This window comes from Apodemus sylvaticus, chromosome X (genome assembly GCF_947179515.1).
Source record: "Apodemus sylvaticus chromosome X, mApoSyl1.1, whole genome shotgun sequence".
Lineage (NCBI taxonomy): Eukaryota > Metazoa > Chordata > Mammalia > Rodentia > Muridae > Apodemus > Apodemus sylvaticus.
The window spans coordinates 71,500,520-71,513,587 of record NC_067495.1 but is presented as its reverse complement, the minus strand read 5'-3'; the positions used below and the strand labels follow the sequence as shown (position 1 = coordinate 71,513,587).

The 13,068-nt window shown below is 33.1% G+C and overlaps 1 protein-coding gene across 1 annotated transcript in view; it reads right to left on the bottom strand.

The window, feature by feature from the left end:
• Positions 1-1,421: 1,421 nt before the first annotated feature.
• LOC127674543 (putative uncharacterized protein DDB_G0277255) overlaps positions 1,422-13,068 on the bottom strand; it is a 37,844-nt gene continuing 26,197 nt past the window's right edge. Inside the window, exons 3-4 of the mRNA XM_052170274.1 lie at positions 6,339-8,797; positions 1,422-1,466 (exon numbers count right to left, since the gene is read on the bottom strand). Coding sequence (XP_052026234.1) covers positions 1,422-1,466; positions 6,339-8,797 — 2,504 coding nt within the window. The remainder of the gene's footprint in view (positions 1,467-6,338; positions 8,798-13,068) is intronic.

Genomic DNA, 13,068 nt, shown 5'->3' with positions numbered 1-13,068 from the left:
ATACTTTTTTTCCATTTTTATTGCACATTGCCTTATATCAAGACCATCTGAGTTAGAATATAGAATAATGCAGGAAGATATATAATAGTTTCCTAGTACCCTTCACTCTCAGGTTCCTCTCAAATCCATCCTCCACACCAATAAACTGTTCAATTGGTAGCCCAGTCAGAACATATTGTTACCATGCTTTAAGTTTTTAGTGGTTATCTGTTTTCTGTGAGAGGTCTTACTTTTCTATTATGGTAAACAAGGTTCTTGTATCTATTTTCAATGTGTGTTACTATCACTTCCTCATCTACACCATGAACTCTATACATATTCAACTACTGGTGATTCCTCAAATGTACTAACATCTAATTTGGATGACCTGGCTCAATAGAGTCATTCAATATTGCTTATATGAGACTTAGGAAGAACTAAGTTTTATGTTGAGGGAAGTTTTATGAAAAAGAACATGGTGTGTATATATACACATAGACACATACTCTCTCTCTCTCACACACACGTACACATATGCATACATACAAAGCAAGAATCAGAAAAATTTGGGACACTCAGCTAGTTGAAAAAGAAACTTAAATTTAAGAAAGGAATAGAGCACAAGTTTCTGAAGTGTATCTTATGTAAAGGTTTGTCCAATTAGCATGGCTTGATTTCCAGTGCACCTGGAAATCCAAAGTCAAAGTGAAGTGTTTATTTAAGTATGTCTAGAAAACTAGCTCTACCTTCTAACCACAAAATAAATAAAATTTCATGTATTTCAATTTATATTTTTCAGCTCTCTTGTGAAGTTCTACACAATCTGTTTTTTTTTTTCTTTCAGGAAGATACATAGAAACCTTCACTTGAATGAGATAAAGTTAAACACTGCACAATACTGATGATCTTAACTATTTTAATTTTGAGCTCCACACTCACAAAACAGTAACAACAACAATTAAAATTAACAATAAATTATAGACTTATCATGGGTTCTTTTAAAACTAGAATTGTCACCACAATACTATAAAAACATATCTGTCTTAATTTTTTTTTAAAAAGTTAAAGCCCCGTCTTCAGAATACAGAGAATACAAGGAAGAATGAATTTGTTTGAAAAGCTCATCTACATTATGAATACATAGTAGCAAAATTTATTTTTGGGTGCTGTCTAGAAAAGGACAACAGTGTGTCCTTTTCCTAATTCCATACTTTGCCACATTTAAATCATATGGAAGGGGCAATTGTCACATGGGATTTTGAAGTATTTGTGGCCACAATAGAAAATAAAAGCATGGACATATAATGGGGTGAACATCTAAGAATAAACATAAAATAAACATTGTTTATGGAGCACTGTAGTTCTTTTGAAGTTATTTGCTCATATCCTCAGAAACTTCTTGGGTGTGCTTTTGTCTTTTCCATCTCAAGGTATTCTTTTCATTAATCAAAGGTGAACATTTGTCTGCTACCTGTTTGGAGTCTGAGCTGAAACAATAGGATAAAAAGAAACTAGGGATTTATAAGTGATAATAAAATAAAATATATTTCCTTACAATACTTTAGTTTATTTAACAGAAAATTTTGGATATCACAAACCTTGAAAGGTTCAAATAACTACACAAGAAACTGCTATGGTTACCTCACAATAATAGGGATAATATTTCTTAAAATACTAAGATGGACCACAGTGATGTTTACTTCATATGTAGTAACCTATGTATACACTATAGTAGATTAATTTTATGCTTACCACACTTGATTGTTAAGCAATATCATGTTACATCTAATATATAAATTAACTCTATATGCTTAATTATAGGATCTTTCATTTAAAACATGGGATATTAATTTACTACATTTCTAATTTCTCATTTAGAAAATGGGTATAATAGTAATATAAATATTCACAATTTTAAGTAGTTAGAAGTGCTTGAATAATCCAAAATTTTACTTATTTTCTCATTTCATCATTGATTTCTCAACCTTTTGTTATATAATGTCATAAACTACTAGTAATTTGTACTGGGGGATATTATGAATGAGGTATATAATGAATTTTTCTGAAACTTTGCATAAAACTCTCACAATTAGCAATATTAGACATTTTTTAGTTGAGAACCTTATATAATTATGTAGAAATTGTTATTTCAAGGACTATAACTTGATTTTTTTCTTTCTATGGGTATACATTTTAGTTAGCTTTTAAGTTTCTAATGGTAGTATATTATTAGATGAAAAATGTAGCTCTGGTGTTAACATAAAGATAGAGGTGGATGAGAGACCCTGAATAATCTGGGAAACTATGATTCTGAGTTTCCTATAGAAAGGTCATGGGCATTGATTTGTCTATACACTGGAGCAGTAACAGGTATTCCTTACTTGGAACTTGAAACAATTTGTTCAGTTTGGATTCCTCACCTATGTCTGTGTAGGTTTGTATTTCACTAAGAAAACTACAAATCATGAAAATATAGAGTGAAGTGTAAAACAAAATTTAACTATTTTTATTTTCTGACAGAGTTTTATTCTGTAACCTTAGCTAGACTATCTGGAATTTGCTATACAGACAAGGCTATGTTGAATTCACAGAGATCTGCTTGCCTCTGTCTCTAGAATACTAGAATTAAAGGGAACTTCTTTGTCATTTATAAGATTAATGATTTTTCTCCCAAATTATCCAAGAACAATTAAAAGATTTAGATTTTTGAAGGGGCACTTTTTTAAATCATTTTTTCTCTCAGAATTCTTGTATATGTCTTATATGTGTGTAATATACATATATATGTATATATACATATATATACAAATATATAAAACAGTTATATATACATATGTATACATATATGTAAGACATATATACAGGATGTATGGATATATATATATATATATATATATATATATATATATATACTATATATCTTAGAAATGTATTATTATAACATATTATGTTATATATTACATGTATCTTTAGTTACATTCAACAAGACCTGTAACTATATCAAAAGGAGAAATCAATTCAGTTTACTATATTTCAAATGAATATTTTCAAGTCCCCATCTTATAGTTAAATGGTAGATCACTTGCTAATACAACAGTGGCCCTGGTTCAATAGCTCAGCGCTATAAAAATTATAGAAGATTAAAATACTTATCTGATAAGTAATACAACATTAAGACACCTTCAAAGTACTTTAGTATTGAGAAATATATTAAATTGATATATAAAATAACTATTTTATAGGAATGTCTGCTACATTGATGGTGCTCTTAGCAAAGAAGTTGAACAATTAACAGACCTTGAGCAAGTTGCCTTTATCTCTGAACAGAATATCTGTGGTGGTATCTGAGACTGAAAATTTCTAAGAAATATATCTTCCACTGTAAGAAAATATAGCATACTTATAAAAGGCCAGGAGCAGACAAACTGATTTTTTCTACATAAATATAATAAGGAGTCTTTTAAAGGACATTGCATTCTCTGGACTATGTGTAAAATTAGCATTTATTTTAAGATTGATTAATCACATTAATTAAGCTTATAAATATCCCTCCACGGTTTTAAGTTTAGGAAGGACTTGTTATACTAGGGATAGCACTTAAAGTACAAGTCTTGCAACATTTGTCCACTGCAGACTATCTTCCTTTTACACACACACACACACACACACACACACACACACACACACACACACACACAGTCTTCCCAAAATAGAGGCTTATCTGTTGCATATCTCAAATAATAAAAAAACTTATAAATTTAAGAATATATTTACTGATTAATTTTGAAGAGTCTTTTAAAGGTATTTAGTAAACTTCAGTACAAAAAGACTCATTTGTTATGTGCAAACATTTATTAATGGAAGTGCCTAATCCATATTTATGTTTTAATGTACTATATAAGAGTATTGAATTGTTCCATGTTATCATTTTGTACTTTAACCATTATGCTGTAAATACAAAATGACTTGCTCTGAATGGTTCTAGTACGTTCTTGCAAGCCATTCAAATCTCAACACATATGGAATTATATGACTTCTGCTCTTACAATTTAACTTTTAGATAACTTATTAAGTGACATTTGTCATTTAATAATATACTTCGAGTTCTACTTCAGACAAAATTAACCATTACCATAGAAGAAATGTCTTTGGCTATTGGAATCTCATTAATTATTTTTAAAACTTGTAGCACAAAATGAAAACCTACCCATATACTTCAAACTAGCTTAAATTCATTGGCAGCATTTCCAGCCACTCTAAAAAACTTAGATGCTTTTAAATTTGTTTTTATTTACCTGCTGCTATTTCAAATGTCTACTTGTTTTTTATGAAGATTAATATACTATGAGTTCTTCAGGGGTCAGCAGCTATGTTTTTAACCTAGTCTCCGTTTTTTTAAGTTTACAGTATTGCTCAGATATTAAATGTCTATTAAATAACTGAATAAAAAAGATGCAAGTGGCTTAACCCAGGATGGAGCTGAGTTGGTTGTTTTGATTCACTTATAATTGGTAGAAAAATGTGAGTTCTTTAAGGTGAGATTCTCTCGTTTTGTTAATTGTATGAATAAAAAATCCATGTGCTCTAAATAATTGTTGTTTTCAATGGGCAAATATGAATGTGGATATATAAATCAGGTAAATATGAGACATCAAATGTCTAAAAGAAGGCAATCATTCACTCTTATGGAAAATACTTTGTTTTGGAAGGCACATAAAATGCATTGTTTTCTAAAGATATTCACAATTTATTGTGAAATCTGTTCATCTTCAATGAAACTACTATAATTGGTTGCAAGTATTTCAATAGTTTAGTTGTGGCATAATTATTAGAAAAATATTACCAGGTATAGTGTTTATTTGGATATATAGCTAATTAAAATGTCATTTTTAATTTAATTTTATTTGAGAAAAAAATCAAGGCCTTATACTTGAAATATTTATTTTCTATGTTAATGTGGTCTATTTTGTAGGTATATTTGTTCTTGTTTCCCTTAGATAGGAAACAGTCTTTAAATACCATAATTTTAATCATAAAATCCAATATGATAACTTCATTCCTCAAAACTTGTAAATGTTTTGATTTGGCTATAAATACCATAAGAATAAAACAGATTTAATTTGTTCACACTAATGAAAAGAAAGATTCACATGACAGAAATAACTGAAAAAGGAAAAACAACTTTTAATTTTAAAGATTTCATCTCAGCAACACTTTTTTATTACTTAAAACTAGTCATTATTCCCTTTAATTTTATATAAGAAAAACATAGAGACCATACTTGCTGTTTCTAGGAAGATGGTATCTCTGGGAAAAAAAAACATAAAACTGTTCTCTATTATAGGAAAAGTATGAAGGAGGTAAGTTTGTATTTCTATTTTGGCTATTTGAATCTGTACTACTCTAAATGTATAATTTTATTTACTTATTTTATGGAAAACAAATTAGAGGAAGTTAAACATTTATCCAGATACTAAAATAAAATTTAAGTTTATTTATTTACCTTGTCTAATGTGTAAAAGGGCCAAAATTCAATGTACATAAATTTAATGACAACTAATAACATTTTTGGTAGTTTTGTAAAAAATAACAGTACTTTATAATTGTTAAAAATAGGTTTCCAAATGCCATAACAATCTTAATTTGTGTAATTCAGACTACTAGAGGAACTAGTTGATAAAAAATATAGATTTACTTATTGTAAAGAAAAATAAGATTAAACAGGTTTTAAATTAAAAGTAGAAAAGCTACTGGTAGCTACTTTGCTTTCTGATATGTCATCAAAATAACTCAAATGCTATTTATTGCAAAATAATTCCGAGTTCAGAATGCCATAGCTTTTTTAGATACCCATTTTTAAAACATGTGTATTTTCAAAGTTGATTTTGGTTAAAGGGTTTCTCATTCACAATACTTAAGATGAATTTGGATCATTCTTTTCTATTATCCTCCTTCCTTCTGTCCCCTTTCCTCCATTCTTCCCTTCATATTTCCTCTATCACTGAGGAGGGATGTAACAAAACAGAGCTTACATGTGTAAAAATTTTACTAGCTTTCCTGTGACTATGTTACATTTATAAACTATTCAACAGCTGTTAAGAAAGCAGAGAAGTAGAAACATCTATTACAATTTAGTCAATGCTATTTTTTCTATTCACTAAACGTATAGAAGATGGATATTTCTATCGGAAATTATACTCCTGACATTCAGGTGTCAAATAATAATGGATAACTTATCTTCTCTATTCCATAGTTTATGTATCCAACTAAATAAAATAATTTCAAACTGTCCAATACACTAGCAGTAAAATTACAAGAAATGGAGAATGAATTTAAGATGTGTACTTAAGTAAACTTACCTCAAATAATTGATTCACAGCACCTGATGATACAGTAAACTTCACAATATCTGGCAGTTCAGCTTCCACTATAACATCGAAACTAGGGAGTGTAATATTTTGTTTGGAAAGAACCTTGAAAGGGGAAGAAGGATCCTTGATGCCAATTGTAGTCTGGATCCTAGAAATATCTTTTAAAAAGCCAGATTCTTTGGCATCAAGGGCATCTATGGACCCAGTGGCATATGTAGAATTATCAGAGTCCATGTATCCAGCAGAATCTTGGAATGGAGCACCAATATTTTGGGTATCAAAAATTTTATAAGCTCTACCAAGCTCAAGGGCTTCATAAAATTCTGAGGTTAACAAAAAATCAGGATAGTTTGTCCCAGCAATAAAATCTGGGATATTTCCATATGTGAATTTAAAAACAGGTAATATGGAATTTATTTCTAATTCAGTGGCAGGTAGATTGTTAATATTGCTGATACTGGTAGAATTATTAGCATTCTGAATATTTTTAGCATTATACTTTGGGCTGATGATAACATTGAAACTCTTAAAAAGAATGAATCTAGGAAAATGTTTAGTGTCTAGGGCAGAGGCTTTTTTAGCAGTAAACTCATAGTTAATAGCACTAGTACAGATGGTAACATTATGAGTATCAACAGCATCAATAGTGTGAAGTACAAAGCTGGGTCTAGCACCATATTTCTTTCTGTCAAAATAGTTTGAATTGACTACAAAACTTGACCTTATTTTATATGTAAACCCTGTGACATTATTAATGTCTGAGTAATAGTTTAGGGCAGTCATCTGTTTGTAAACAGCAGTGCTCATGGGTTTTGTGCCATAGTTACGGTTAACAATATTGTTAGTAGCATTACTGGGATTGATATTAGAATTAGAGTCAAGGTCTTTTGGAATCCTGTAACTGTTTGGGGGGCTTGGGTTGCTGCTTGGGTCACTCCCATTTTTAATGAAATTATTTTGATGATTGTTGGAAAGCAATCTAATATTCTCAGCATAAGCAATATTTCCTTTTATAACATTTCTAGGGCCAGTGTCCTGATTGTCAACACCAGAAATATAGTCCACTACAGTTCTGATTTTGTTTCCAGAGGCTGGGTTTGTGCTACCCTTGATGTCAGCATTATTTTGATATTTGAAATATTCTGCCAGATCTGAAGCATTGTTTAAATTGTTGGTACATTTCGCATCAGTGCTATATTTCAAGTTAACATCACTGTTGGTAGCATTATCAATGGTAGGGTCAGATTCACTCTTGTGATCAGTTACATTTTTAGAGTCACCATCATTGCTCGAATCAGGTCCACCCATAGGTCCAGAAGAACCACTAGGTTGAGACCCATTGTTGCTATCAGTATTATTTTCAGAGTTGCCATCTTTGGGATCACTGCCATCAGGGTCAGATTTGTCTTTAGGATCTTTCTTATCTTTGGTATCATCTTCATCTTCTGTATCTGTTTCATCTTCACCATCTGTTTCATCTTCAGTATTTGTCTCATCTTCATGGTCTGTCTCATCTTTGGAAAGAAGTTTATCTTCAACATTAGCCTCAGTTTTGATATTTCTAGCACTGATAAATATAGTATCACTGTCATCAGGAGTATCCTTATTTTGAGTTTGGGCAGTAAGGTTGAACTTGCTTTCACTCTGAGACAAACTCACAGGTGCTGACATTATGTCGCCATGGGTACTATGTTGGCCCATGATTTTCTTAGTGTTCTTAGAAATGGTGTGTGTAACTGAAGAGCCCTTAAGGTTTTGGAGAGCTGAACAACTTTCACAATGTAAATAAGAAGTGGAATCTATAGAATATTTAGAATCTTCCCTGTGCAGAGAGCAGCGGCTGACCACAGATTGCTGAGGATCCAGGGATTGAGATAAAGGGCGATTTCGAGAAGTCTTGACGTGTCTGATAGTTTTAGAGCGCAGAGAATATTTAGAATGTGAGGAAATCTGGCCATGCGATGGAGAGTCAGAGTCAGAATCATCAGAATTCTTGAGGCATTTATGAAAAGAAGTGTTACTGATTTCCATAAAACATCTAGTACATTTCTGAGGTCCCAATTCTGGGGAGTATGTAATACTTCTTCGGGTCTTCTTTCTTGTGACAGACTTAGGACTTTTAGAAGTTGGGCTGCCAACAAATGATGATACATTAGAGGTGCAAGTCTCAAAACTTAGAGGAATGGGACTGGTTTGATACTTCAAACTTTCACAACTATGGGAATATCTATATTCTTTGCAATGGCGCTTATAGACAGATGTTTTTCGGCTAGCTTTTCTGTGATGCTTTTCATCTGTGAATGTGTGAGAATCTGGAGAAAAGCTATAGCTGTGCTTTTCCTTTAACTTTTCTTGTGAGAGTTCCTTGTCACTGAGACTTGAAGATGGCTCTGTGAATCTCACATTTTTGTCTTCACTCTTGTATCTTGTTAGCTGAATTCTAGAAACTAAGAGAGAAGAATATAGTATGAACAAAAGTAGGCAAGTATGAGTCTAACATTAATGGTCACATTACAATAGAAATCTGTGCAAACAAAATACAATTTTCTTCAAAGTATTATAGCGAATTTTATTTGATTTTTCAAGTTGAATCAATGACCCTAAATTTTCTGCTTAATTAAATGTCATTTTAACTTTTCAAGATATAAATGAAGCATGGTCATTTACTTCAGATAGTCATTCTTTTAGGTTGATAGAGCTTATTCTCTATAAAAGATATCATTATATAAGAATTCGAAGAACAATGTGAGAAATATAAAACTATGACTTTACAAATGCTTAATACAACTAACAGACCATATGAAGCTTAACAAGAAGGAAGGCCAAAGTGTGGATGCATCAATCCCACTTAGAAGAGGGAACAAAATAATCAGAGGAGGTAGACAGAGGGAGAAATATAGGTGGTAGAGGGAAGGAGAGGGGAGGGGAAGGGGAAAAAAGGAGAGGCAGGATCAGGTATGGGGAGACATAGGAAAGAAGTCCAAAGGGTCAGAAGAATGAATATTAATATGTAGCAATGGGGGGACAAGAAAGAGGGAACCACTAGAAATTTCTAGACACCAGGAGAGGCTCTCAGTACCCAATGGAGATGACCAAAATGCCCAACAGTGGGGAGAGAGAACCTGGAGAAACTACCTACAGTAGATAGACATGGCCCCTAGTTGAGGGATGGGGTCACCCACCCATCTCAAAACTTTTAACCCAGAATTGTTCCTGTCTAAAGAAAACACAGGAACAAAAGCAGAGACTGACTGAAAGGCCATACAGAGACAGCCTCACCTTGGGATCCTACCATCCACAGACACCAAACCCTGGCACTATTGCAGATGCCAAGATGTACTTGAAGACAAGAACCTGGTATGGCTGTCCTGAGAGGCTCCACAAGCATCTAAGACATAGAAGCAGATACTCACAACCAACCATTAGACTAAGCCCAGGGAATCAAATGGAGAAGTTAGGGGAAGGACAGAAGGAGCTGAAGGGGATGGCAACCCCAAAGATAAAACAATAGTATCAAATAACCACACCCCAAAGAGCTCCCAGGGACTAAACCACCAATCAAAGAATATACATGGGGCGGTTCATGGCTCCTGCTACTTATATAGCAGAGGACTACCTTATCTGGCATCTATGGGAGGGGAGGCATTTGGTCCTATAGATGCTTGTTGACCCAGAGAAGGGAGATTATAGAGGGCTACGGTTGGAGTGTGTGGGAGGGTAGGGAAGCACCCTCTTAGAGGCAAAGGGGAAGGGGATGGTGTAAGAATTTATGAAGGGGAAACCTGACAGGGGGACAACATTTGAAATGTAAACAAATACAATAATTAATAAAAAATAAAATCTTATTTTGTGTGTAAATGAAGCACACATGCATGTGTACACATATCCATACATTTATTTATTTGTATGAGGGCGCATGCTACGTCTTGTTTGAAACAGTGGTTCTCTCTATTTGCTACTATATATGACAGCCAAACTTGCCTTCCAGTCTCTTGTAACTTTACTCTTTCTACCTGCCTTCTTTTGGGAGTAGTAGGATTAGAAATAAGTATCCCCATTTGTGGCTTTCACTGGGTTCTTGGGATAGGAACTTACGTTTGCTAGGCTTTTATGGCAAATGATATACTACTCCACAAAAATGTATCTTAATGTATGAGAAGTTAATCTCTTAGTGAGGACTAGTATATTATAGGTGTGTGTGGGTTACTGGGAGTTAAAGCAAGCTACTAAGTGTGGATACTCTCTTGAATATAGTCATTTGTATCAAGTTTTGGAGAGATGACTATTTTTTTAATGTGCTGGTGATAGTGCAAAATGTCAAGGAAAATGTTCAATAAAAGAAAAAAGAAAAGTCAAACAGAACAATAAAATATAGAAATGTGTTCATAATAAATAAAAGAACTAGATACACACTTAGAAATTGATTCTAATGAAATTGAGATATATGATTTACTTAAAACACAAATAAAAATAATAGTTGTAAATATGATCAGAAGTATAAGAAAAAAGCCATCAACAAAGTGAGTTTCAAAGATAACATGTTAAAATGTATCAAATAGAAAACAATGAGTTAATAATACAATAATTAAATGAAAAACTTCACTAAAGTAGATCAGTAGCAAACCAATCATGAAGAAGAAAAATCAAATAATTTGAAGACAGTTAATTGAAAATTATCTACTTGGGAGCCAAAAAAGATAAAAGGATTGATGAAATTATAAGGAAGGTGTAAGACAACAACAAGAATACACATTTTAGAAAACTCAAGAAGGACAAAGTGAGGACAAGGAAAAATAATTATTTGAACACATATGGATAAAAATATCCCCAAATCTAAGGAAGAAAGTGTTCCATGAAGTCATACAAACCTAATATAAACTATAAAATAAAATGAAACAAAGTTGTGTTAACCATAAATAAGCTTACAAAGTCTAATTCTGAATTGCCCTATAGAAAATAAAAACCATTTTCAAATTCAATAAAAATGTTAAATATGAAAGGATGAAATTATAAACATACTAACAAGCATAAATGTATGAACTAATACAGGCAATTGTAATAGTATATCTGCATTCAGTAAGACTTTTAATCCTAGTATAAAAATTCAAACCTTTTAGCCAACATCAAACTAAATGGAGAGAAACTTGAAGCAATCCCACTAAAATCAGGGACTAGACAAGGCTGTCCCCTCTCTCCATATCTTTTCGATATTGTTCTTGAAGTCCTAGCTAGAGCAATTAGACAGCATAAGGAGGTCAAAGGGATACAAATTGGAAAGGAAGAAGTCAAAGTATCACTATTTGCAGATGATATGATAGTATACTTAAGTGACCCCAAAAACTCTACTAGAGAACTCTTACAGCTGATAAACAACTTCAGCAAAATGGCTGGCTACAAAATCAACGCAAGCTAATCAGTAGCCTTTATATATTCAAAGGATAAGCAGACTGAGAAAGAAATTAGGGAAATGACACCCTTCACAATAGCCACAAACAGCATAAAGTATCTTGGGGTGACTCTAACCACACAAGTGAAAGACCTATATGACAAGAACTTCAGATCTCTGAAGAAGGAAATCTAAGAAGATCTCAAAAAATGGAAAAATCTTCCATGCTCGTGGATTGGCAGGATTAATATAGTTAAAATGGCCATCTTGCCAAAGGCAATCTACAGATTCAATGCTATTCCCATAAAAATCCCAACCCAGTTCTTCATAGAGCTAGAAAGCGCAATTCTCAAATTTATCTGGAATAAAAACAAACAAACAAACAAACAAAAAACCTAGGATAGCTAAAACTATTCTCAACAGTAAAAGAACTTCTGGGGGAATCAGTATCCCAGACCTCAAGCTTTACTACAGAGCAATAGTGATAAAAACTGCATGGTATTGGTACAATGTCAGGCTAGCGGATCAATGGAATAGGATTGAAGACCCAGAAATGAACCAACACACCTATGGTCACTTGATCTTCGACAAAGGATCTGAAAGCATCCAGTGGATAGTCTTTTCAACAAATGGTGCTGGTTCAATTGGAGGTCAGCATGCAGAAGAATGTGAATCGATCCATTCTTATCTCCTTGTACCAAGCTCAACTCCAAATGGATCAAGGACCTCCACATAAAACCTGACACACCGAAACTAATAGAAAAGAAACTGGGGAAGACCCTTGAGGACATGGGCACAGGGGAAAAGTTCCTGAATAGAACACCAATAGCTTATGCTCTAAGATCAAGAATTGGCAAGTGGGACCTCATAAAACTACAAAGTTTCTGTAAGGCAAAGGACACTGTCAAAAGGACAAAACGTCAACCAACAGATTGGGAAAGGATCTTCACCAACCCTAAATCTGACAGAGGGCTAATATCTAATATATAAAAGAACTCAAGAAGGTGGAACCCAGAGAACCAAATAACCCCATTAAAAAGTGGGGTACAGAACTAAACAAAGATTTTTCACATGAGGAACTTTGGAGGGCTGGGAAGCACCTTAAGAAATGTTCAACATCATTAATCATTAGGTAAATGCAAATCAAAACAACCCTGAGATTTCACCTCACACCACTTAGAATGGCTAAGGTCAAAAACTCAGGAGACATCAGGTGTTGGCGAGGATGTGGAGAAAGAGGAACACTCCTCCACTGCTGGTGGGATTGCAAGATGGTGCAACCACTTTGGAAATCAATCTGGCGGTTCCTCAGAAAACTGGGCATGATACTTC